At 45.9% G+C, this 26993-nt stretch overlaps 1 protein-coding gene across 4 annotated transcripts in view; it reads right to left on the bottom strand.

Moving 5' to 3' along the window:
- Positions 1 to 8110: 8110 nt before the first annotated feature.
- ksr2 (kinase suppressor of ras 2) overlaps positions 8111 to 26993 on the bottom strand; it is a 52348-nt gene continuing 33465 nt past the window's right edge. For 2 of the 4 annotated variants that reach the window (XM_077561269.1, XM_077561270.1), the window contains 10 exons: positions 26577 to 26748; positions 26430 to 26471; positions 21818 to 21887; positions 19579 to 19723; positions 17764 to 18125; positions 16193 to 16289; positions 15287 to 15420; positions 15062 to 15196; positions 13298 to 13427; positions 8111 to 11915 (listed from right to left, as the gene is read on the bottom strand). In XM_077561269.1, coding sequence (XP_077417395.1) covers positions 11769 to 11915; positions 13298 to 13427; positions 15062 to 15196; positions 15287 to 15420; positions 16193 to 16289; positions 17764 to 18125; positions 19579 to 19723; positions 21818 to 21887; positions 26430 to 26471; positions 26577 to 26748 — 1434 coding nt within the window. In that variant the 3' untranslated portion in view covers positions 8111 to 11768. The remainder of the gene's footprint in view (positions 11916 to 13297; positions 13428 to 15061; positions 15197 to 15286; positions 15421 to 16192; positions 16290 to 17763; positions 18126 to 19578; positions 19724 to 21817; positions 21888 to 26429; positions 26472 to 26576; positions 26749 to 26993) is intronic. The other 2 variants (XM_077561271.1, XM_077561272.1) reach the window with 1 other exon arrangement.

Raw genomic sequence — 26993 nt, 5'->3', positions numbered from 1 at the left:
GGTGGGAATTAGGCGGAGATGTTGCTGCGCTTTGCCTCTCTGGAGGCTCGACTTGTGACGGCGCAGCGGACGGGCGCCCTTTTAAAGGGATTGGAGGGAGAGAAAGAGAAGAGAGAGAGAGGGGGGGGGGGACTCGGGTACGTGGGGGCGCTCGGCGCCACCGCCTGTCGTCATCGCTCAGCTCGCGGCGGGAGACTCTTCGTCCTCATCCTCCCGCTGCAGTGGCGGGGGGGGGGCGAGAGAGAGAGAGAGAGAGAGAGAATTCAACATGGAGCTTGAGCTCGCCTCCCCTTCTGGTCTTCTGGAGACCGCCCGCCACCCTCGCCACCCTCGCGCCCCACAGGCCGCTCCACAACCTTTTTCAACGATCATTCATGCTGTTGACCCAAAGGTTGCTTTTCCAACTCCGGACCGGAACAAGATGAATTCTGCCGCTATTTGTGAGTTGACAAACTCCCGAGATGACACCTTGTACCGAGCCCGTTGATTTCCACCGATGGTTGCGACCAATCACAGAGCCACGTTGTGGTTGGTCACATTGTGACGCTGCGGCAAATAAACAAACCCAGCGTGGACGAACGGACGCTGCAACGAATTCTGTTCTTGCCGTGAACACTGAGAGGCACTTTGTGCTTTTTTAGCTGGTAAAGACGTTCGTGCTTTTTTCCTTCGAGGACAAAGACGACATTTTCTTCCGTGGCCAACGATTGGTCAAAACAAATGTGCACGATGCCGTATTGTCCAATCAGCTCCAAGTACGGTACCGAGCAAAGTATGGTTCCCAGCCAGTAACGGTGGCGACGTCCCAGATTGAGATTGTGGAGAATTCAAACACGATCGGTGGCTCGACGTCCAGCTATTTTAAATTCACATTTACAAGAATTGCCAGGAAAAAAAAACGGAATGGAAAAGTCAGAAATGTGAAAGAACGGCCCAAAATTGGCAAACAAGTTTGGGCGCTTGGCGGGGAGCTTTTTGAAGCATATCGGAAAAAAGGAAAATGCGCATTTTGCCGATAGAAACAAATTTTGCGAAGAAGCGGCGACAAGACCGGATGGACGTCGCACGCACGTTTGCAGTCTCGAGAAATGGCGGATGTTGAAGTAAGATTTGTTTGGGGAGACGAAGAAGCACGATTCTTTTTTATAATGAATTCAAGAAAAAAAAACCATGAATGCAACTTTAGATGTTTTTTGTTTTTCTGACCATCAGCTCTCGATGCAACGACGCGCTTGACTTCCATGCGGGACGAAAGCCAACGAGACAAACGACTTCCGTTCAGGCCGTCAAAAGCAACATTTTGGCCAATTTTGTCCCAAAGTTGCGTCCTCTCGCGGAACATATTCGCAAAAGAAGAGCGGATCGAAACGGGCAGAAAAGTCGCACGTCCATTTTGCGCATTTTCACAAAATTTGCATCCAAATTTCGGACCATTTGGATGCAAACCTGACTAATGTCAATCTGACGATTGCCAGCTTAAGAGCAGACTTCGGACTCGCCAACTATAGCCGACTCCGAATCGGAACCGCAACCCCCAATTCACATCTAAATCTGACATTGTTTTGCTTTTTTGTTGACTTTGTATTGATGGCAACTTTGGGCCAGAAAATCCAAGATTTGCAAGTCACAAAATGTAAGAACTCTGAAAGAAGTTCAAATCGTCGTCTTTTTTGGGGACCGCCAGCGAAAGCTTGCTCGCACCTCATGTAGCATCGAACGTTATGACGACATCACGCCGTCATCTTCCAAATTCAGACATTTGAAAAGGAATAAAGTCATTTAAAGTACGGCAAAAGATGAAAGCGTTGCGGTTTGCAAAAAAAATAAATAATCAATTCTGGCCTTGATGAATCCCAAAAATCCAGGATGTCCTCAACTCGGCAAACGGAAAAGACGAAAAGACGCGAAGCCAGCGCAGGCCGCAAAAGAGCGAAAACGACTTCGCTCTCCTTCGGAAAGCAAACAAGCGGCGCAGTTAATTGCTTGAACTTGAGGAGACGGCCGCTGTTGACCTTTGACCCCGCAAACGTGATAGCCTGCGTGGGTGCAAACAGGCAAGTCCAACAACGCGCGTTCGTCAGCTGCTCGTCCCTCAATCATCGTCATCATCGTCATCGTCATCTTCATCGTCATCGACATCATCATCGTCTTCATCATCATCGTCATCGTCATCTTCGTCGCCCGCGTGAGGTTCGGAACGGAAGCACGTAATTGCCTTCATTTATCCGAAGCCCGCCAAAAGAAGCGTCGCGGCGCAGGCCTGCTGTCGTTTGCTAGCTCACTTGCACGTGACTCGCACCCGCACACACAAGAAAGGAAAGAGGCAAAAACGATGGACATTGTTTTTCAACGTAAAAGCAGATGCTCGCAAACGTCCGGTTTTGAAAAAAGATCATTAGCAGCAGCGGGTTCGCTATCGCTGCCCCTTTAAGAAATCAAAACCATGTTTCATTGATGACAATTTTTGAAAGTCGTCAAGGAAAGCCAACAAACGCGAGCGCAATCCGCCAGATTCTCTTTTAGCGAAGGTGCTTACGTGCGCACACGCGCGCGCACACGCATGTCATTATGTCAATCACTTCCTGCTCGAGTGGCGCCATCTGCCCTCATCAAGCCGCGCGTGCGGATCACCCTGCAAAGCCCCCACGCTTAGCGCCCCCCCCCGCCATCATCGCGCACGCCCAAGACGGCGGTGACGGCGGTGGCGGCTCTCCTGTGTTACTGCACATCACATTCGCACTTTTTCTGTCACGTAGAAAACAGAACGTAGACACAAAAAAGCAAATGGAGGATCCCTCAAGAAAAGTTTGAAGGGGGTCGAGAAGACGAGTTGTTTTGCGGCTTGCGCCGTCCTGGTGCGCTCGCTTATTTCCTCCTTCATTCGGCGGCTTTGGCCTTCGTTTCAGTCTCCATGGCGACGTCCAATGCGGGGATTCCGCCAGCGGCCGACAAGAAGAAGAAAAGCGAGCGTCTGCGCCGGGAAGACGACGACGGCGGCCGCTGGGAGGAGCCTCGCCGCTCATTTGCATATATTCAGATAAGAATCCTGGATACTAAATATTTGCGTCCGGCACCACAGAAATCATCAGCTCGCCGTCTCCCAGACCAAAAAATGTCTTTGTTTCCGAGACCAGACCAAGACCCTAAAAAAGGAGGCCGGTCTTGAGACGGGTCTCAAGACCGCAACACTCCAAACCTGCTCAATTGCTCGTTTGTTTTTGTCTCCTAACAAAGACAAAGAGCAAGCGGCGGTGACAAACCCGCTTCACAGCCATCAAAACGTGCCAGCAACATTTAGCAATTAGCGCCGTTAGCCGTTTCACAACAACTCGTTAGCATCCGGCTAGCACAACTCATCTTTTGCCTTTAGTTGAAGCAAAACACACTCACCCGACGCTCACTTATTTCCTTGTGGAAGTTTTTTTTTTTGGGGGGGGGGGGGGCACAAATGCCCCCTCATTTTGCAACTGGAGTTCGCTTGCTAGCTTGCTAGTGTATCGCACCTGCTCCGATTGGACTGAAACATTTCATGCTAACTGACGGGGGGGGGATTTGTTGCTGTTTGGACACAATTAGCAACTCAAGAAAAATGAGACAATCAAAGCTGGAAGTCTTTGAATCGGGCGCCGTCTTCACACAAAAACGCAGCGAATGTCTTCGCATTTGTTCGTCCTCGACACCAAAGTCGTACTTTTCAGGGCGATGTTTTTTTTTCTCATTCCAAAAAGGTCACATTTGCCCCAATTTCAACATTCATTCCCAATTCAACTAAACACATTCACATGCTTCAAAATGTTCAATATTGAAAGACAAATGTGAAAAAACATGTTTTTTGCCCCCCCTTTTTTTAATTTCTGCAATTTTGACCAATTCAAACCGTTCCAACTTTTGTCCAAAACAGCCAAAATATTAGGTACACCCCCGTTTTTGTGTGTCAGAATCTTACATTTGTATTTTTTTTATAAATGTATAAATGCACAATTACTGGGAAAATATATTTAGCACAAGGTCAATTATTCAATTGATTGTTAATCTGTTTTCTGTCATTTAGTTTGCGTCGACCTTTTATTTCTTTGTATTATTCTGATTAGGGGCGGAATCGAACCCTTTTCTTCTTTCTGTCCCAAATCATTTCTTTTAAAGAATGAAATATATTTTTTTGAATTGAATTGAATTAAGGACATTCCAGTCCTCGTCTTCCTACTTTTTGTGCTTCCTTGTTATTTTTTTTTCCTGCCGCTTTTGGACCCGATACTTTTGTCGATCAATGCAAAGCATCCCAACTTCAACATGTTCAGTTCTTTCCAGTTCATTCAATGTCATTCCACAATTTTCCATTCAGCCTGTCAATCTTCATGCAACCGTCCCCCCCCCCCCCCCAATAAGCTTCCGTAGATATGTGCGGATTTCTTTGGCTGTTTTCTGCTTTGTAAACTTGCGTTGCCGTCTCGCCCACGGATGAGCTGACGTGTTTTTGTCGATTCTTTCCTTTGGATTCCAATTGAATTCCAGGAGACGGAAATGAGATTGTAATGCATGCAGCCCTGTTTTGTTTTGTTTGTGCAAAGTCCAGGCAGGAGCAAAAGGAGCTGCTGCTCTTTTCTTTTGCGGTGTCACGACGGCTGCAAACGAGCCGGCGAGCGGCTGGCGGCCATTATAGGCCCGGCGATGAGACGCGGGCGTCCTGCCGCTGCTCGTCGGCGTCCTGATGAGGTTTTTGTCTGCTCGTGTTTGATCTCCGCCGGCTCTTATTAAGAGTCTGTGGCAAATTGTGAGACTGCTGCCGTCTCACAGGTGCACAAAATGTTCATTTGTTCTGGCTTGAAATGCGGATCTGAAACCCGAAAGCGCATCTGTGGCAGGGTTTTGACTTTCTGGACCAGGATTCCGCAACCCGGTGAGCACATGTGGGACTTGTGGTGAGGAGATGGAAAACTTCAAACAAGGCAGTCCTCGAGATCCAGAGTCCTCCTGCCGGTTTTGGATGTTTCCCTTCTCCAACACAGCTGATGTATGAGCAGCAAGCTCAGCGTGAGCCTGATGACGATCCTGTTGATTGGAATCAGCTTGTGTTGGAAGAGGGAAACCTCCAAAACCTGCAGGACTCCGGCCCATCCCTGGACTAGAGCTTGGTTGGTCTTGGCAGCTTTCAGTTCGGGTTGAGTCGCAAAACGACGAAGGTTACAGTCCACGGGTTTGGAGGATGCGGATCCAGAAAGTAAAAACCCTTGGAGTCAAGCAGGGGGTTTCGGTCCCATCCCAGGTTTGACAACACTAATGCAGATCGGAGAGACGGAACAGACGGATTTACAATATTCTGAGGGCCTTGCAAAATCCGTCCAAATCCAGTCAAACAGCCCAGAGCGAAGGGGGTTGCTTCAGTGAAAATGGCTGCCAGTCAATGAGTTCATGGCACTTTTTTTTTTTTTAACTGTCGCTAGTGTGTCAGCGAGGACATTAGTCAAGTCACAAAACGAGTCAAAGAGGACATCAGAGAAGCATCGTAAACTTTCGCAGTGGACGCAAGCGATCCCAAGTGGACAAAAAGCGAATTGCACGGCAGACGATGACGAATCCTCGCCAACGTCAGCAAGTGGCGGCGAATGTCGGAGAATCCCGTTGACGAGCCGCAGTCTGCTTTTGCACGCAGATGAACAGATGGGCCGGCACACGAGCGGCTGCGGGGCGGGCCGGAACCGCATCCGGGCCTCTTTCCGCTCGTTGTGTCTCCAGCGTCAGACGTTACTTTCGAGTAGATGGAGTCGCACCCGGCAGGACTCTCGGGTAATTAGAGCGACGATAAGGCGCACGTTTTTTTACACCTGAGGTGTCGCGCGCCGACAGCTGCGTCTCGCCCGCGTGGCGGCGCCGGCGCCAGCCCCAGTTTGGCTCCGGGACATCCGTCGGCCCGCTGGGACGCGCTTTTGCCCGGCGTCTGCTCTCCCGCCTCTGCGTCCCCAATAAAGATGGCGTCTAATGGAACGCTTCCCGGACATAATGAGCTCCGCGGGCATCTTTGGAAAGAACGAGGAGGGGGCGGCGGTCCTCGGCGGTCCTCGGCGGTCCTCGGCGGGCCTCGCCGGCCGCGTGGCTTCGACATTTTGTCCGCGCTAAAGTGGCTCCAGGGCACTTTTGTGGCGTCGGCAGGAAACAACACTCACGTTGTTTTTATTGTTATTGCTGCTCTATTTCGATTTGATTTGCTTCCTTCTCACTCAGGGACTTTTTAATCCGTTTTTATCGGCCATCATTTATCCAAATCGGTCTCATTCTTTTGGGGTTTCGGTGAAACGACCACAGGAGGTTACAGCTAGAGCTTTCAAAATGCATCGATTAATCGACAAGCAATCGATTATCAAATGAATCGACAACTATTTTAATAATCCAGTCATCGTTTGGAGCCATTTTTTTTCAATTTGAAATTGTCCAAATTCGCAGATTTCAGCATATCAATAGTAATTGTTTATTGATTTTTGTAGTCCTTCATGAAATAAGACCGATTATCTTCTGTATTGAATCCAAATTTGCAAACATCTGTTTAGTTTGGAAAACAACAGAGGTGGCAAACGAAGGTCCAGAAGGTCAAAACCCTGCCACGGTTCGGCTTTAGCCCCCCGTGCAGGTAAACAGCTAAACTAGCTAGCTAGCTAGCTAGCAAGCACCTGGGAATAAAGTCAAACTGTGGCAGGGTTTTGACCTTCTGGACCTTCATTCGCCACCCCTGCTCGTGCGCAATATTTCATAAGCAGCGTGGGAAAATCATGAGAAAAGAAAGTCATTTCTTACCTGCCGTTGCATTTTGTCGTGGCCTCGCAGCGACGTCCTCTGAAGGTGCTTTTCTATTGGCTGCCGCTAAATGACGTCACTTTCAAACGTCCTTGCGGTGAAATAAAATCACATTTCAAATCATCCCCAACAACTCACGCGTTAAATGAATGACCAAAGACTAAAACCGACGTTTTCGCTCTAATTATAGTTAGAGTTAGTTTTGTAAACATCAAATGTAGTTTTAGTAAGTTTTCCTTTTTTCAAAAAGCATTTTGTTTTTTATTTTATTTCGAAATTGTTTTTTGAATTTGAGTTTTTTCGTTCCAATTGGTTTCAAAGTGGGGCAAAAACATCTGCATTGTCTTCATGAGCATCCGACCTCGTTGACCTCAATTCTTGCTCACTTGTGACTTGCTGACGTCAAACAAAAGCATGCTAACGAGTCACAGGAAATCCGACATACGCGAGTCGCAAATTCATTTCATCGCAATTTCTCAGCTTTTATTGAGCGAACGATACGAGAATTTCGGTCGGAGCACAAAATCGATTTTCCTGCCCAACTTGTCAGCGTTCTTATCTCGCTTTCGGCAGCGAGCGGCGAGCGGCGAGCGCACCCAAACATTTCCGCTCTGGCGCCTTTTATGGCGCGGCTCCGACAGATTGCGATTCATTTCTTTCTTGACTTATTTTTGCCGAGGTCGCCGGACTTTGGCGAGGAGGAAGAAGTTGCAAGTATATTTGTGTTTTTTTAATTTAATTTGGGGTCTTCGATCGTTGGTTTCTACCACTTTCACATGTTGTATTTTATTTTATTTTTTGTATTTTGTTTTCCATTGTGCAAATAAATAAACAAAGAGAGGAAGACTTTACACCTCCAGTATTGAACTTCGTATCGGGAACTAGTCAAGAGTCGAGCGCTTGTTCCGTTTCCGGTCCAAAAAAAAGAAAGTGGCAAAAAAAAATCGAATGTTCCAACTAATTAATCACAACATTTTCTGTCGTCACATTTTTCAACGACTTTAGTCTACGAAGTCAAATCTTGAAATGAAGGCAGTTCAATTAAAAAAGAATCTTTCTTTTTTCTGACATTTTTCTCAAACAGTTTTCAAAAGTTGTCGACGTGGCCTCAAGCGGCGTTGATTTGCCCCGAGATCGTTCGCCAAAGACATTCGACGAAATACGCTATCGGGATTATTTGTCACTTCGCCAAAGAGCCAACAAGCAACTTTTTGGAGTGAAACTACAAAACAAAAATCCGTCTTACGAATCTTAAGGGGGAAAACAAACAAAACATTTGACTGTGAAAAAGTGCTTATTTGTATGAAAAAAGACGACAGAAGAGAAAGAGAAAAAAAGAGCTTTTTAATTGTCACCCTCAGACGTTGACAAAGGACGAGTGCAAATCAGCCGGTGCGGAGAAGAGGGACAAGGAGGAAGAAAAGAAGAAGAGAAAGAAGGAGAAGAAGAAGAAGGAGAAGAAGGCATTCTTCACATTCACAATCCCAAAAGAAGATTCCGTAAACGCGATTTGTCGTTATAGCGCAGATTTGTTTACAAGCTACAACACAAAAACACATCCAGGAAAGAAAAGGAAGCAAAACAACAAATGCAGAAATAACAACAAGACAATCAACTTCTTCTGCATTCAAAAGTAGTTGAAGAAGAAGAAGAAGAAGAAAAAGAAGAAGCACGCTAATGCTAATCATTCTATTGATAATAATCATAATCATCCGGCAAAGCTGGTCTACAATCTGTTCTGTACACTTGGCACGAATGTTAAATGGCGCTGGTTTGCATTTGACACCAGGGGGCGGAGCTTTACAAACAACGGCAATCATTGGCTGACGCTTGACAACTCCACTTATGCGCGTGTGTGTGCGTGTGCGCGCGTGTGTGTATCTGTGTGGATGTCATGCAAGGTGTAAACAGTAGAAATTGGGATAAATGCAGCCGTGAAAAAAAAGAAGAGAAGATGACTGCAAAATGATGACTTTGTCCAATGTCGCTATTTACAGCGGACCCCCGATTATTTGGGGGGGGGCTTTGCGAACAAGCTCAACCACCGGCAGTGATCAACATCCGCTCATAATTACAAATGCCAAAAAATAGTCCATGATTAACGTTACGCACCCTCATCATTCCCATGAAAAAAAAAAAAGCAAAAACTCGATACGGCACATATTTATCACTTGCCACAAATAAGTGGCTGATTGTTTAATATATAAAAACAATGAGCAAACGTAATCTAAAAATAAAGAAAGAAAGAACTGTTTCTCCCTTATAATGACCAGCGTTTTTTTTTTATATTATTTTCTTTTTTTAATACATGAATGGGGACGGATGGATTCTTCCGTAAAGATTGTGCCCAAAAATCTGCCTGTATTTCCTCCGGTGGCAAATTTCCGGCCACAATCGCCTACAAACGTTTGACTCTCCCTCACAATTGCCACAAAATCCACAAACATCAAAAATCATTCAAGTGCCCTTTTGAATGCAACTTTTTTTTTTTGGATGCTTCCTGCAAATAAGTGAGTGATCGGCTAAAAAACAACTCCCAAAGAATAGGAACGAGTCGATCATTCAGAAAAAAGATCGACCCAAATGATAGCAAAAATCGACAAATAATTGCGGCTGCTTACAATTGCCCAAAAAACAAATAAGCCAACACGTACTGTTACTTCGTTGCACAAAATGGAAAGCCCAAAAGTTCCATTTTGTATCTTTTTGTGGTTTCTTGAGCCGAACGGATCTCAAAACGCGGCTCGTCCAAGCCCAGACAAAATTCACGCAAATCAGCAGCAGCAGCGAAATCGCTCGCATGAAAAACAAAAATCCATTTTTAAGGGGGTGGCAACAATTTCAATGAAAAGGATGTGATGCTGTTTTTTTTTAGGGGGGGGGGGGGGGGTGAAAAGCTGGAAAAGTTTCCCGTGAGACGCCCGTCAATCAAACGAGCACCAGGATGCTTGATTAAAAACATTTTCAATGTTGACTCAAATCACAAGCAAGTCATCAAAAAAGGAATTCAGCAATTCTTCAAGTCCAGAAGAAGACAAACAAGAGTCTTGACGAGCAGAAAACTCTTCTTGGTGTTGTTGTTTTTTTACATCGATACCAACTCACTGATTTTTAATCCATTTCAATTTTTTAAGCGCAAAGGCAAGTCTTGGCAGAGCCACAAAAAAAAAAATAATGTTTTCACAATAAGAAAGAATATTGTATTTATTTTTTGAGAGAGTGAAACATAATTTGGTGAAAATAAAAAAAGAGCCCTAATTTGGGGGCTTTTTTTTCTGCAAAATTTTTGTTTTTGCAATTCTTGTATTGAAAAGTCATCATTTTGGAGGTAAATGCTTGTTTTTGGAACCAATACGAATTTTGCATTTGTATTTGCAAGTCCGTTTTTATTGTATTTGCAAATATGCTCAAAGGTACTTGCATGCTAAAGGCTACTTTTTTTTTCCCATCATGCCTTGCGGTACGCCAATATTTCGAAGATGCTGAACGGAAATCATGATCTGCAGACGGAACAAGAACAAGAAGTCATTGAAATGACCAATAAACAATGTTTCCTTCCGTCCTTCATTTTCCAATGTGCTGTTATAACATTGGCGGGAGAAAAGACCCCGCGGCATTATGGGAAACGATGTCCAACGGAAATCCTGCACTGGAGGCGTAATAACAAACCATAAAATGACAAATAAACAATGTCTATGTTCTTATTTAATAAAAGTGTTGGTATCGTTTAGGCAAATGCAAAAAAAAAAATAAGCAGTTTTCTTTGAACTTGTTTATGAACAAGTTAACGTCGCTTTAGCATTTAGCATTTAGCATTTAGCGTACAAGTACGTTCGCAACAAGTACCTGCCAGTCAGAAATGTTGACTCTACGTTGCCAGTTCCACTTAAACTCAACCCAAATTCCGATTATGATCTTTCCCACGTGGGTACACGCTCACAGAAATATTTTAAGCCTAAATCATGATTTATGTCATTTTTTTACATAACAACTTCCCAGGTACTTTTTTTTTTTAACACAAACCTACCAAATAAAACGTATATGATAAACATTCATCAGTCAGACAAAGCCTGCTTATTTGAAATGCATATTCCTCAGGTTGATTTTATTTAGTATTAATAAAGTATAATTTGTTCTTTTCTTTTATGTTTTTGGGATGTCTGCATTCAGTTTCCTCCCAAAAACATAAAAATGTATAATAATAAAAAAAAATGAAGGACATAAAGGTTTTATACATAGCAGTGTATTTATCATGTGGAGGTAACCTGATTATTATGCAATTCAAATAATATACTTTATGTATTTTAAATAAATACTGTCATCAATAATTATACTTTATTAATACTAAATACATAAACTTGAGAATTATGCATTTCAAATAAATAGGCTTTATTAGACGAATGAATATGTATCATATAAGGTTTATTTGGTAGGTTTGCATTCAAATTATCTAAAAAAAAACAAACATTTTTAAGTGCAAAAGAATTTGTCATATAAAAAAAAATGACATCAATTAGGCTTGAAATATTTGTGTGAGTGTTTTCGAACCCAAAATGATGGGGACCAAAAAAAGAAAAAAGTGATTCCGACACATTCATTTACATTTCAGTGCTTGGGCGGGTGCGAAACTTGCTGACATTCATGCGCTACGGAGCTGATGACCAAAACCCACGGGAAAGGAATAAAAACCCGAGCGCTCGTTAAAGCTTTTGTCCATGTTGAAGTGCGGCCGGACGCGCAAAAAGTCAACAAAACTTGCAAAAAGCGAGTCTGGCCGGACGGACGGCCAGACGGCTGGACGGACGTCTGGCCGGACGGACGGCCACACACTCAACTGTACAACAGTCACATTTGTCGCTTGCCCGAAAAATGATTCGGGAAGGACAGCAAGTTGGCACGCATGTCTTTTTCTTTAGGGCGTGCGTGTGTGTGTGTGTGTGTGTGTGTGTGTGCGGACAGCGTGCACAGGAGAAGAGCCCAACTCATTTGACGTACTCGGCTGACTTCCAGAAGTGTCCCGGGTGCGAGAGGCGGCGATTGCGCTTGGGCAGCTTCTCCAGCAGCTCCACCAGCTTGGAGAAGCTGGGACGCTCGTCCTGCTCCAAAGCCCAGCACAGCAGCAAAATGTCCTGACGCACGCACACACACACACACACACACACACACACACACACACACACACACACACACACACACACACACACACACACACACACACACACACACACACACACACCACAGACATCAAATTGAAGATTGGGCTCAGAAACAAGTGTTTGGGTTTGAAATGAAGGGGCTTAGGGCAGATTTATCGGCCTGTATTGGCCCCCGCTCTGGTCTGGTTTTCAAAATCGGCTTTCAAACACAGGTTAGGCTTTCAAATCGGCCATTCAATTTTTTTTATCGGAATTACTTGCATGACTTCAATAGTTAACTCACGATTAATCGCAAATTTTATATCTGTTCAGAATATACAACGAAATGTACCCTCCCAAAAAATCGACATTTTCATAATCATGTTACCTCAAAAATGGGGAAAAAATGTTAAACTAATAGAAATATGGCGGCATCTTTTAGACATTGATACAATAATTTCATAATAATTCATCAAATTGAGCTCAATTAAAAAGATGTACTGTAGTGTAAAAAACAAGTGTGATATTGATTTGTGTTGAGGTCATTTTTGGCCACTAGACGGCATCATTGCATTTGTAAGGCGATTTACACTGTTCAAATTTCAACTTGCTTCAAACATTGCCGCCTTTCGGGCTATTTATCGTCTTTCCGATTCATTTTCAACGGGACTGACGTTGGACTTTTCCGAAGTCCCACTTGCCACGCCCACTTCCGTACATACAACTGACTATCATTACCAGCTGTCTTCGCTCAGTGGTGCACTCGGTAAATTGCATTGTCCGGGAACCAGGAGGTCGCAGGTTCGAAACCCATTGCAAATATATCCATAGCAATTATGCTAAGGGAGGAAAGTTCCACTTTTCCGTCTAAATGAATGGAGGCCACTTTCAGATAACGCTTTTCCATATCAATTCCAACTTATTTCAAAAATTCACGCCTCCCGGGTTCAAGTGTTCTTTTTATTGATTTATCTTATATATTTTATACTACGATTAATACTTTGTAATTTTCACATCATTTATCTTTCAATTGACTTCATAAGCATTCCGTTTTTCAGCATTCCCACTCCATAAATGACATTTTGTCTCGTTAGATCATAAACATTTTTTTTTTTTGGGTGCATGTTGATATCGCTATCGCTATCGCTATATTCAGCAACTATATGGCATGATTTTCCAATATTGTGCAAGCCTGCATAGGACGGGATTCCAAATTAAGTTTTCATGTTTGTAAATGACAATTCGCAAACATTTCTGACTTGGTTAAAAAAAGGTAAAAGAAAATGATAGCGATATAGATGTCGAAATAAAAGAGTGGCGAGCGGCTGGCTAGTGATTTGCTCGCCACTCCGCGGTGACGCTCCGGCGGGCCTCACCAGGATCTCCTTGCCCATGCCGGCGTGGGCGAGGCCGGGTTTGACGCCGCTGCCGACCTGCCACATGATGACCTCCGCCGGCTGGCTCTTGTACGGCCACTCGCGGGCGTGCAGCTCGAACCAGATGGTGCTGAAACGGGAGACGGACGGGACGGTGACGGCTGTCGGGCTCACGCGGGCTCGGGTCGCAGCGAGACGCTACTTTTACACACAGAACGCGGGAAAATGCCACGTCATGCGGGGGAGGGAAGTCGAAAGAGACTCGACGCTCGATAGCCTCCGCCTCGTCTCATAAGTCCGGCTCACGGTTTCAAAAGAGCGTTTCAAAGGTTTGAAATGAGGGCCTCGGGTCAGGTTCGACTTTCAATCGCGAGTTCAACTTTCAAGTCCAAATGGAGAGAGCTCAAAGGTAGGACAAAGGCGGAAGGTGCAGATGGACCTTCCGCCTTTGTCCTGCCACCTAGAGGTCGCAGCCCCCTCCGTCCGCCCCCCCCCCCCTCCCGCCCCCATGGCGCTTTTGCATATTCATGAGCCTTCCGTTTAAAAGAAAAAAAAAATCGCAGACTATTTTTATCCCGCTCCAGCGTGACTTTCAGGAGTGGACGGACGGACTTGTTAAGGACGCTAATTCCAACCATTTGTGTGCTTCCCAACGAGGAACAGCACCGGAAAGCAGGCAGACCAGACTTGTCTGCAAAAAGAAAAGGGACAGGACGTCATCAAGTTCAAGTATTTCAAAGTCCAATTTTGGCACATTTGCAGGGCTCATACTTTTGCCCCCTTGTCCGAGACGCTTAACCAGATTGGCTTCAAACTTGGGCTGTACCATCTCAACACCTGGGACAACATCAAGCGGGAAAAAACTTTTTGAAAACACTATGGATGGGGGCGGGGCATCAAAAAAGAAAAAAGTCATGTTCAAGGAGGGGACGAGAGGCAAAAAAAAAAAGCCCAATTTTGCTGAGCAAAGTAAGATCAATTTCTCGAACTTTCCACCAATCATATGACGAGCTTCTTGTCATCATTAGAGATAAAAAAAAAAACAAACTCCAGCTTTTTTTTAAGAATAAACAACATTTAGGGTTCGTAAAATATTGAAGTTAAAAAAGAAAAATCTCAGTCAATAGACATCTTTGCTTTACAAATCTAACAAAAAGTTCAGGGATCTTCCAGGGGCAGCAACATGTCTTCAAAAGTTCAATAAAAACGGAAGTAAATACTGTAGATTCCTATTGTTTGCTATAGTAAATACAAAGAATAAAAATAAAATCTATATCCGAAGTAATACAATTGTACTTAATTTAGTTTCAGAAGAGTTCCCAGGGTTAAAAGCATCTATGAAAATTTAAATAATTAGTTCCCTTTTCAAATGAATCGGCCGTATGATTCTTCAAAATGGCTGATGCAGATTTTCGTCTAAATGCTGAATATCAGCGCAGATAATTGGCCCAGCTGATAATCGCTCTCTGCCTAGTCATCATCATCAGACAATCAGTCCCGGATCCAAGCGCTTTAATCGCACTCATTCAGTGTCTTACTGCCATCTACTGGCGGTTGTGAGTCACTAAAGTTTTCCCCGAGTGTAAAATTCACAACCAAGAAGCAAAAAAACGGAATTGCCAAACATCCTCGTCAACGACCATGAAAGAGCTCAAAGTGAAAGAGTCGGCGTCTGCGCGGCGGCAGCGCTTGCTGGCTTTGCGCTTGCTAGCTTTGCGCGGCGCTCGCACGTGTGCGCGGCGCTCGCACGTGTGCGCGGCTTACCCGAAGGCGAAGACGTCGGACTGTTTGGAGAAAGGCAGCTTGTCCTCTTCGGTGTCGGGCGAGAGCTGCCGGATGATTTCCGGCGCCAGGTGACACAACCAGCCGCTCGGGATCCTCAGCTTGTCTTCTCTGCGGCTTTGGTGGCCGCAAAAACAAAACAAAAGCAACAAACATCTTTGTTTATTTTGGCGGCCCCCTGAGGCGGCCCGGCTTGCGACCAATCACCTGCCGGCTTGCAAGACCCCCGAGATGGTGAAGAGGCCGAAATCGCTGATCACCACTTTGCCGTTGTCGTAAAAGACGTTCTTGGACTTCATGTCCTTGTGGAGGATGCCTTTGGCGTGCAGGTAGCCCATGCCCTGCAAACGCGCACGCACAATAGGGTTGAGGTCAGGGGGTCGTGACGCGGGCCTCTACAGGAGGAGCTTTTCCCACCGATCTGAATATATGACCGGATAGCCGATAGGCCGAGACTTTTGAAGCCGCCATATTGCTCCTCCCAAGAAACGTTTCTGGCCGTGTACACCCTCCTAAACATTTGCAGGATCCAAATTGGCCAACATGTGACGCAGTACTTAGTCGAAAAAGCAGGATTTATGACGTTTACATTTGTTAAACATAAACCAGAGGACTTGCCTTAAATGCGTGCATAAATGACATGCTTGCTGATGTTTACAGGAGGAAACTTTATTCAAGAATTAAAACTGTAATTCAACAAAAGATGCCGAATATTTGGGTCTAGGGAACAAAGAAACAGTGCTCAAAGAAAAAGGGGGTCTTCAAAACAGCACCTACCGTTCACACAAGCAACCTTAGCCCCCCCCCACCTTGGCCCATTACTAAGAGCCTTCCAGCCGTTGATGTCAAATCTCTACGTATACTGTATCGTTTATACGGTCTGCCCGCAAGATGGGAGGAGTAAGATGGCCGCCCTGTGGCTTCAATGGCTTGCACAGGCTATCAGCTCGTCAGTCGTCCATACAGATCAGCTGCCTTTCCACGTGTTCCAAAATGATGAAGCAGACGGCCGAGCTTCCGTTTAGGGATGCTCTGCAGGCTCTTAATAGGGTTGAGGTCGGGGGAAGGCGCTTTGCAGGATAAATACAAAGTAGAAATGCGGAAGCGTTTTACCTTGACCATCTCTTGCGCAATTTGTCGCGTCTTGTTGCCGTCCAGGACGACCTTGACGTCGCGCACCACCGAATAAAGCGTTCTGCCTTTGCACAGGCTGCGAGGAGGAGAAAACACATATGAGAGGAGAAGTGCCCCCCCCCCCCCCGACCTCCCCCCACAGGACACTCTGACAGATTCGGCCGCTCCTGCTCGCCAGCAGCTGTCGGAGTACACAAGCGGAACATTGGAGAGTTGGAGAGATTGGATTGCGATACACAGAAGAGTCGAGGGTTCCACTTGATGCAACGGGCTTCCCGTGTCCACTTTTTCCGCTGAGCCATTTCAAAGTTCCCCTTTGCGAGACTAATAAAGGTTAACTTTTCTTTTAAGAAAAGATTTGCGGACGAGGTGCGTCACTCTTGCAGCATATTAATAGAAAGGTCTAGCACCGCCCCCTGGCGTGCACCTGAGGACCGAGGTCCCGCACCGCCCCAACTGTGCCGCGCAGGTGAGCCAAGGAACTAGAAAATGACCTTAAGCCAACGATTCATGCATATTAATCACCAACAAAAGCCTGCAAGCTGCGTGAACTCCACCGCACACTTCCGTCATTATGCAACGGCCCGACACGGATTGTATGCGACGCAGGCCGCTGTTGTACGCGCGTGCGTTCGATTGAACTGTCGACGGCAAACGCAAATGTCAAGCGTGCGGGCAAGCGCAACGTGTGCGACGTGCGCAACGTGCGCAACGTGCCCGCCGACGTGCCCAGCGACTCCTCTGTGGGACGAGCTCGCCTGGAAGACGGGGGCCGCGTCAAAAATAACCCAACTTTATGGGTTATTCAAATCCCCCTCAAACAATGAACCCACAAAACAACCCCATTTTTGTGGGGTTGCTATGAATTCTATATTTCAATCAAATTTGAATTCAATAACTCAAATATGAGTTTTGAGGTCAAATAACTCAAAAAGTTGGCTCAATTCATTTTTGACCGAATTCAATTCAACCAAAAAGTTGTCCAAATTGGGTTGCTGTGGGGGGTTATGAATTTAATTTGACCCCATTTTTGGGGTTAAATACAGTAACTAAAAATGCTGGCTCGGTTCATTTCTGACACAATTCAATTAAAGCAAAAACTGCCAATTTGGGTTGTGTGGGGGTTATGAGTTTAATTTGACCCAACTTTTTGGGTTAAATAACTAAAAAAATTCTTTAAATTTTTTTTAACCCAAGAAATTGAGTTAAATAAAGAGCCCACAAAACAAGTAAAAAAAAAAAAAAGGGGTTGCTCCGAGGTTTATAAATGTAACTATTTGGGCAACTCAAAAAGGGTCGGTTCATTTCTGACCCAATTCAATCGGGTTATTCACCCCAAAAATTGGGTCGAATGATTGAATAACACACGAAACAACCCCAAAAAATGGTTTTAATTTGACTCTCAACTTTGTGTGCCTAAACGGTTGTTGAGGCTTCTTCATGTAACCCAAAGATGAACAAGCCACAAAAGCAGGCAGCAACAGGCCAATCCTATCGGCGCCCCCCCAAACCCCCCCCGGGGTCGCGCGGGCAGCCGGCCTGGCACCAACCTGGTGATGATGGCCAGATGCGGCGGGCTCATGCAGGCGCCCATGAAGAGGACCACGTTCTCGTGGCGGGTGTTGCGGTAGGCCATGACCTCGCGCTTGAAGGCCTTCAGCTGGTCCTCGTTGTCGCGCTCGATGTCGATGAGGCGCACGGCCACCTCGCCGTGCCAGCGGCCGTGGAAAACTTTGCCGAAGCGGCCCTTGCCGATCATCTCGCCCATCTCCAGCTGCTCCAAGGGGATGTCCCACTCCTGCAGGAAAATGCTGGTCTGGCTGGCCTTGCGCGGGAAGTTGCGGGCCGACAGCAGCGACAGGTTCATCTCCTCAAACTCGTCGCCCGATTCCTCCTCGTTGCCCTCCTCGTTCTGAAAGCGCAGCGCCGCACTTGGGAAGTTAGCCGGCGCAATCAACTTTCCTCCCCGACTTCATGTTATTTGGACTGTCACCGTTCGGATCGCGGATTTATTTGACTCACCGATCGGATCCTTTTTTGGGATCAGCAAAAACAAAGCAATGGCAAATAGTACTTTGTCTTCATTTATTTTGTCAAATGCTTTGATGTGAAATGTGGAAAAGATGCGATATGAAGCAGAAACGTTCGTATTCTAATTTTATATTAATGGCTTAAAGTTGTCTTCCTGAAATCTCACCAGCTTTGACGTTTTGAATTGTTTTTTTAATTCCTTTGAAAAAGTGTTTTAAAATAAATGAAGAAAAAAAATGGTAACAATTGAAGGCACATTGCCTTCCTTTAAAGAGCGAATGACAAAGTAGCAGGTGTCAAAGCTATTTACAGCTAGCCGCCCGACACTGGTTGCTCATGCTAGCCGCTAGCCGCTAGCCGGAGACAATCAATGAGGGCGTAATTAATTAGCGGTTTCTTAGTGTCCCAAATTAGCGATTGAATATGAGTTCAGGATAGCGTTGATGTTGCTCACAACTTTAATGTCAATCAAAAGTAGGATAAAGAAAGGTCGAAAAAAGGCAAGCTCGCCATCACGCGGCCAAACTTCAAAGTCAACGTTTAAAAAGGATATTAGCATAGCATGACGTCGTGACAAGAAGCAGAAAAAAATCCTGCCTCATTCATTCGAGGACTAATTTCACCCCAAGTTGCCAAAATGCTCCCGTACATGTGACGTACGCGATCCACAAGGGCTGTGAAATTCCAAGGCCAGGACCCCAACCACCAGGGGGGGCTCAAGCTTTGGCATTTGAACAAATATCGGCATGGTTGCAAATCTGAAGGTGGATAAAGCTGCTGAACTGGGAATGCTTGCGAACGTCTTTGTAAAATGTTGCAAAGAAAAAGCTTCAAGTTGATGACATTGATTTTCTCTTTTCCTGCAAATGAAAAAAAGACTTTTGTCGGCTGATTGCGTCCATTTCAAACTCCGCCCAGAAATGTTGCGATGCTGAGATTTCTTTCAAAGTCTGGAAACTGAAAGACGAAGACACTAAATGAACGCCGCAGTCGCTCTGCACTCTCGTGCGGATGCCGAGATGGCGACATTTGCATTTCCTCTCGCTTTGGTTTGCAATATGAAAAAAGACTGTCGTTTAGGCCTTGACGGATACAAACAAAGCAACCAAATTTGAGAGTTATGAAAGGGGGGAAACAGCCAGAGGGGGGCCGGGGGGGACTAAGTGTATGATTCATTCCCATGTGATTTGAAACATAACGTATCGCAAAGCGTCTATTCCAAGACAGCCGCCGGAATTTTTTTCAAAGCAATTTCTGTGGCCGCTGGTTGGGCTAAATACGTCCTTGTTTTTACGGCAAGCGACTCTTTTGCTTGCTTGTGACGCACGACTTACCTGAGGGCCAAAAGCGTTCCCGTTTTTTTGCAGCCGTCGGAGCAAAACAAGGCGTATCCAGCATGCAAATAGACGTGAAAAGCAAGATGGACTCACGTCGGACGTGGGCTCCACTTCGATTTGAAGCAACGGCTTTCCCTCCTTGCTGCAAACACAAACAACTTCTGTCAACAAACGTTCTTGCATGGCGGACACGCTGAGACTTTTTTGCGTGTATTGGATTTAAGATCAGACGAGTTACATCAAGAAATGTCGTCAATCCAATTGGGAATGTGTTGTGGCAAATTTGCGTTTGCTTCCTTGTGTTGGTTGGTTTTCATGTTTTCATGTTTGATGACCTAAAAATGCAAACCATCACCAGCCTCTGAAATGTGTTGTTTTTTTGGCAACTCGACGTGTCTATCATGAGTCGACCCGCACACAAAAAAGGGTTACAATGGCTGTCACATGTTACGTCTTTTAATTCTACCGCTGCAAAAAAAATAAAAATAATATATATATATATAGTGGGCAAAATAAATAATTTCTTAATATCTTCTATTAAGAAATCTTCTTCTTCTAAAATCTTCAAATGATTTCTTCTTCTTCTTCTTTTCCTCCTGAAATAAAGATTTGAATCAATCCATCCCAAGTTGAAGGATGACGTGAATGATCATCAAGCGTTGCGTTCCCGTGCACGTGACGCAAAATTAAAGGGAGGAAAAGCACGAGGGGCTCTTGACCAATTGACGGCGAGCCGCCTCGGAAGCATCCTGATGGCGAGCCGCCTCGGAAGCATCTTGACGGCGAGCCGCCTCGGAAGCATCCTGATGGCTCGCTGACGGACGGCGACGCTGATCTAATCAAGGTCCGGGTCGAAAGGCATCATCCCGTCTTGCCGTCTCCTCGCCCCCCCCACCCCAAATGCGCTTGGCGTGGCCGGCGTAGCGTGAAGCCCGCCAAGCGCTAACATTAGCCCGCCGGTGCTCGTCTCTCGCGATGCTCCACTGAGCTTCGCCCGCCGCTACGACCCGACCAAAATCGCCACGTCGGCGGCGCAAAACAGAAAGAAGGCAAGAAAAAAAAGGCGGCTAATGAGGAGCACTTTCGTGTGAATGCTGGAAAGCCGGACTTATTTTTAGCCAATTCTTCCTCAACGGGAGCAAAACGTGACAACGCCATCTCCCAAGAAAATCAATCAATCCGCTGATTCTGGACATCCAGGCAAGAATTTCACCGTCTGAAAATTCGACAATTCCATCCAAAAAGCAAACGATGAAACTTTACGGCGACTAATTCATGTACGACTCCGAAAAATGTTTTCAATCCGCCACATATAAGACGGACCACTCAAAGGAGTGCACGAAACCGGGGTTCCCCCCCGTGTTTTAGAAGCCTGGTGGGCTGCCAGCGCTTCCGAAACATCTGAATACGAGTCAGTCACGTTCGCCGTTGACGAGCGACGGATCGCTGGATGCCGGTCGTGCGCTCGTCGTCGCTGGATGCCGGTCGTGCGCTCGACGGCTGGATGCCGGTCGTGCGCTCGTCGTCCACCAAACCAACACCGAACCCGTCCACAAACACATTCCCGCATTTGTCACTTAAAGCCCACACACCCCCAGTTGAGGAAAACTTTTCCCCATCGATTTTTCTTCTTTATTTATTGATTTATTATTATTACCATCAGTCAGCTTTCATGGTGGACTACAGAAATCGGAAAATGATCACTGCTAAGAGGCTGAATTTCATTTGCATTTGCACAACTTTAAATTGAAGAAGAGATCTAAACGATTCATTGATAGTAAAAAAAAAAAGATTAATATGATAACCGATTGGTTGTTCATTAATCGTTGCAACTGTCATTCATACTTTTCAACCATGCAATTATTTGTTTTGACAGAGGAAACAATTTTACGCCTTCATTTCACATTTATGCAATCGTTTGACAAAAATCCAATTGAAACAAATGAAGACATTTTCGTTTCAACTTTCACATTCTTATGAACTATTTTTAACATTCAATTCAATCTCACCATTTATCATACCACATTTTCCCACTAGAATTAGCATATTAGCGTTCTAGCAATTCTCAACGCTAAGTCAAATCCTCTTTGGTCGCACCGTTGTCAGTGCAAGTGCGAACTTTGGAACCCTCTCGCATTCTACGCTTGACTTCCAGTTTAGCGTTCATGTGCAATTTCCACAAAAATCACATTCTCTGCTGGTTACACTTTTTGGAAATGACTTTTGTCTGACTCACCCTGGCTCTGACAGGACAGGATGCAGGACGACTTGCGGCGCTCTGCTGGGAGGAGCCTCGGGAGTGACGTCTATGAGGAAAATGATAGCATTGACATTAGCATTGACGTTAGCATTGACGTCAGCAGAAACAGGAAGCAATACGAGGGATCAAAAAGACACGTCAACAAAGTTCAAAGAAAGCCCGTGTACTTGCTAAGAGTCCGAGTTGTGACGCTTTCCAGCAGCAGTCAAGTCACGCCGACTCTGACATCAGAACAAAATGGCTGCCTCGCTTTTACTCGCGCACCCTCAATGAAATGAAACTCACTACGAGTGCTGCAAGCCAATGTTGGGGCCGTTCCCGACATTCCCCAAATTTTTAGGCCACGCACACATTTCAACGTCCCCAAGAAATTGGGGTAACACCCCCCCCCCCCTTAAAAAACACTATGTCAAGGTTTGTATTTTTCCTGGGCGCACAAATTCCCTGACTTTTTAAGTCGCACAACTTTCAACATTCCAACTTAAGTGATGCTTTGCCTTCCACGAACAAACCCTCAAAAAGCAAAAAACAAATTCGACAAGTCTCTATTTGGACCGTTTTTAAGTCTTGTTCCAACATCCCATCACAAATCCCGGCACGCCTTCTTTAGGCCTCGCGCGCGGCACCGTTCGATGAGCGCTTAAATAGCTAACTTAGCTAAACTCACTTGTGGCAAATGCTAAAGAGCGAAAAGCATTAGTGGGAAGAAATTGCATCCACAAAAGTCAAATGTCAAAACAAGCCGTTGTGGACTCTTAAGCGGACCGTTAACGCCAAAGTGGAGGAATGAGACGCATCCTGCACATTGTGGGCCTGTTAGTTAGCGCTTGGGAAAAAAAAATTATATTTTCAAATCATCGACACCAACCTGTGCGGGTGCGTGGGTTCGAACATGCATTTGTTGAAAGTGCCCATTTGTTGCGTATCCAAAAATGTTGCGAACAGGAGCTGCGTCTTTTCTGATGAGTCGTCCAGAAGGCTTCAAATGTTTGTCAAATTCTGTCCACGAGAAGGAAGTCACATTTCTCGCAGGATGTTGAAGAATATGTTCGACTTGTATTTGGGGGGGGGGGGGGGCGGGGGTACGCTGCTTCATTGTTTGGATGCATTTTCAGACTTTTCTGTACCTTTGTTTTGGTTTTACTTTTTGGGGGGTAAAAGTGGTGAGAGGCGTGTGGAGATCATGAAAGCATTTCCAAAATATTTGGGGTTTTCTTTTGTTTTTATCCTGCCAGAAATGCTTGTTTTCCTCTTTTACTTTTTAAGCGTGCACCAATGTTGAAAGTTGTGCACTTGTTCAATATTTGAGAAAAGTTGACAATTTGCTGGACTTTCAGCGTTAGCATTTTTGTCATACTTTTTTAGGGTGGGGGGGGGGGGTGCGCCAACACAATGGGGCTGTTGGGAGGGGGGTGCATTCCTTCAATATTTTTGATAAGAGAGGCTGCTTTTGAGAATGTTCTTGTTAAGACGGGAAGGCGTTCACCGTTAGCATTTTTGTCATACCTTTTTAGGGTGGGGGGGGGGGGGGCGCACCAACTCGAACAGGAAAGATTGCCTTCACATGCAATCAAATGAGCGCAGCGCTCCGATTTGCTCATGAAAGCCTGCTGACGAGTTTGAAACGAGACAAGCGGCACGTTCGTCGCCCGCCGTGAATGGACTTCACAATCAAAGGCGTGCGTCTCGTTGAGCACATGGCGACACGTCTTTGAGCGCGGGGGAGCTAATTGCCTCCCGCACAGTTCGCACGTTGCTGAAATTAAAAATAGGATTTGGAGAAAGCCCAAATGTGTCAAGACGGACGCTGATTTCTTGCCGGTTTGATGCGCAGGCGCCGTCCAAACATCGGCCAACGCAAGGACTACATTAAAGACACAACAAAGACAAGTGAGTCCTCAAAGAAGCCAACGGAGGACTTTGTTGTCAACGTCAAAGACAACCGCCGCCGATGTGGACTTTGCTGGTCTGCGGCTTCGTTTCCGGCTCAGCGCACAACAAAAAGATGAGAACGTCCGCCCTAAAGTTTTGACACTTTTGGCTCGCCGGTCAGCCGGAAGAACACGTTTGAAAACTTCTGCTACGAGTCGACACGTCACTCGGTCCTGATTACACTCAAGAAAGGCTTGTTGCAAATAAACCCAGTAGGGTGCTGAGGTCCGCAGACTCGGGTCAATTACTGTGCCCACAGTTGAAAGCAAACATGGTGAAGCAGCATTTGGCTCTTATGCCGCACAGACATGGAAATCAAGTTTCAAAATGATGCTTTTGTCGCACTGTGCCAAAAATTGAGGTCTTTCAAAAAAACGAACAAAAAAAAGATTTTAAAACAATTATTTGTTTTTTGTTGGGGTTTTTTTTCCAAAATTTGGAGGGTTAATTTTCCCCCCCCCAACGTAATTTTAATGTATTTCAAATGCGCAGAATTTCCGCAGACCCGGCTGGTCCCAAACCAGCGCCGCCGTCTCCCCCCGTCGCCACTAACCTCTAAGCCCCGCCCCGTGCTGGCTCGGCTGTCAGATTGCGTCACATCTGCAAGCCGTCTTCCACGTTGGTCCGTGTTGGCCCGCCAGCCTCAACAAAAAGCAACCCCCCCCCCCCCCCGCCCCCCCTCCCGGCGGCCATCTTTCAAGCCGACGTAAGTCATGCCGGCATTGACGACGACGGCGTGGAAGCTTTTTGCACCTGCGCTCCCTGAATGCGTCGCCTTTCAGCACTTAATTGATGTCATCGAAGACGCGCTCGCCACTTTAAAAGCCACTTCGTGCCTTCTGACTGAAAAAGAAAAAAAAGCGCACCCATAAAAAACTTTTACCGTTTCAGTTAAAAAAATGGATACCTTGTGTGAAAGGTCAAAGAACAATTTGTCTCAACATGCGTTTTTCTGAACATCAAAGATGGTTGAAAATGTTATTAATATTAACAGCAACTTACGACCTGCACATCTTCATCAATATCTTTTTTTTTTTTTTGGACATTTACAGTCTCGGTCTCAAATTCCAAAAGTCTTGGTCTCGTCTCTGTCTTGTGTTGGTCTTGATTCCAAAATGCTTGTTCTGGTCTCAGTCTTGATACTCTCTGGTCTTGACAATGTCTTGGTCTCGATTCGGTCTCGACTTTCAAAAATCTTGGTCTCATCTCAGTCTCGATCTCCAAAAGTCTTGGTCTCGTCTCGGCCTCAGCCTCCAAAAGTCTTGGTCTTGTGTCGGTCTCGTCTCGGTCCCGTCTTGACTTCCAAAAGTCTTGTTCTGGTCTCGGCCTTGATACTCTCTGGTCTTGACAATGTCTTGGTCTTGTCTCGGTCTCGTCTTCCAAAAGTCTTGTTCTGGTCTCGGTCTTGATACTGTCTGGTCTCGACAATGTCTTGGTCTCATCTTGGTCTCAACTTACAGAAGTCTTGGTCTGGTCTCAGTTTTGATATTCTCTGGTCTCGATGATGTCTTGGTCTTGTCTCGGTCTCGTCTTCCAAAAGTCTTGTTCTGGTCTCGGTCTTGATACTGTCTGGTCTCGACAATGTCTTGGTCTCAACTTCCAAAAGTCTTGTTCTGGTCTCGGTCTTGATACTCTCTGGTCTTGACAATGTCTTGGTCTCGATTTGGTCTCGACTTTCAAAAATCTTGGTCTCATCTCAGTCTCGATCTCCAAAAGTCTTGGTCTCGTCTCGGCCTCAGCCTCCAAAAGTCTTGGTCTTGTGTCGGTCTCGTCTCGGTCCCGTCTTGACTTCCAAAAGTCTTGTTCTGGTCTCGGCCTTGATACTCTCTGGTCTTGACAATGTCTTGGTCTTGTCTCGGTCTCGTCTTCCAAAAGTCTTGTTCTGGTCTCGGTCTTGATACTGTCTGGTCTCGACAATGTCTTGGTCTCAACTTCCAAAAGTCTTGTTCTGGTCTCGGTCTTGATACTGTCTGGTCTCGACAATGTCTTGGTCTTGTCTCGGTCTCGTCTTCCAAAAGTCTTGTTCTGATCTCAGTCTTGATACTGTCTGGTCTCGACAATGTCTTGGTCTCATCTTGGTCTCAACTTACAAAAGTCTTGGTCTGGTCTCAGTTTTGATATTCTCTGGTCTCGATGATGTCTTGGTCTTGTCTCGGTCTCGTCTTCCAAAAGTCTTGTTCTGGTCTCAGTCTTGATACTGTCTGGTCTCGACAATGTCTTGGTCACATCTTGGTCTCAACTTCCAAAAGTCTTGTTCTGGTCTCGGTCTTGATACTGTCTGGTCTCGACAATGTCTTGGTCTTGTCTCGGTCTCGTCTTCCAAAAGTCTTGTTCTGGTCTCGGTCTTGATACTGTCTGGTCTCGACAATGTCTTGGTCTCATCTTGGTCTGGTCTCAGTTTTGATATTCTCTGGTCTCGATGATGTCTTGGTCTCGGTTGATGTGGTCTTGACTGCAACACTAGCGTATACGTTACCTCCGTGTCCCCCAAAACTTTTAAAGCACCACCTTCATTTTTGCGTGTCAATCCCTTTCTGCGTGGCAGTAATACGAAAGGGTCGTAACATAATTGGCGGCTCGTCCGGGATCCGAACCAAGAAGCGAGACTCACGCAACTCGTATGGTCGTCTGTCAAAGAAAATCCGAGGTCACGTACCTGGAAATATGAACTGCTGTTTGTATTTGAAGTAACTGGACGCTGCAGAGAGACGGACAACTGCTGTTAGAACTTTCGGATTCTTTTTTGTTTATACGCCAACGGTGACGAATACACGCAGTTTTCCGGCGGTCAAACGCCACCCACCGGTCAGGTTGAAGTGCTTCTGCTGCCGCGCCGACTGCGGCGAGGGGTGCAGCGGCGAGGGCGGCGTGGCGCTGCTCGGCGGCGGCGGCGGCGCGGGAGACGACGGCGTGGACGATGTGGTGGACGACGGGTTGCTGCTGGAGTCCGGCTGGTACGGCGGCGCCGTGTGATCCTGGGGACGCAGAGCCAGGAGAGCGAAAACATCATGCAAAGGGAACCAAGACCCACCCGGGTCTTCAAAGACCCCAACTTCACTTTGCCGGAAAAATCCTTCCTCAGGTAGCCTCATGTACGTGTTCAATCAATAAAGCGTCCATTTTAGTTTTCAATACCTTGAATGGAATAACATCAAATGTGATGCGGAGTCTTCAAAGACCATAACTTAGGCGTTTTCGTTTAAAAAATATAACCTTTGAC

This window comes from Vanacampus margaritifer, chromosome 3, assembly GCF_051991255.1.
Source record: "Vanacampus margaritifer isolate UIUO_Vmar chromosome 3, RoL_Vmar_1.0, whole genome shotgun sequence".
NCBI classification, from domain to species: Eukaryota; Metazoa; Chordata; class Actinopteri; order Syngnathiformes; family Syngnathidae; genus Vanacampus; species Vanacampus margaritifer.
This window is presented reverse-complemented; position numbering and strand designations above follow the sequence as displayed.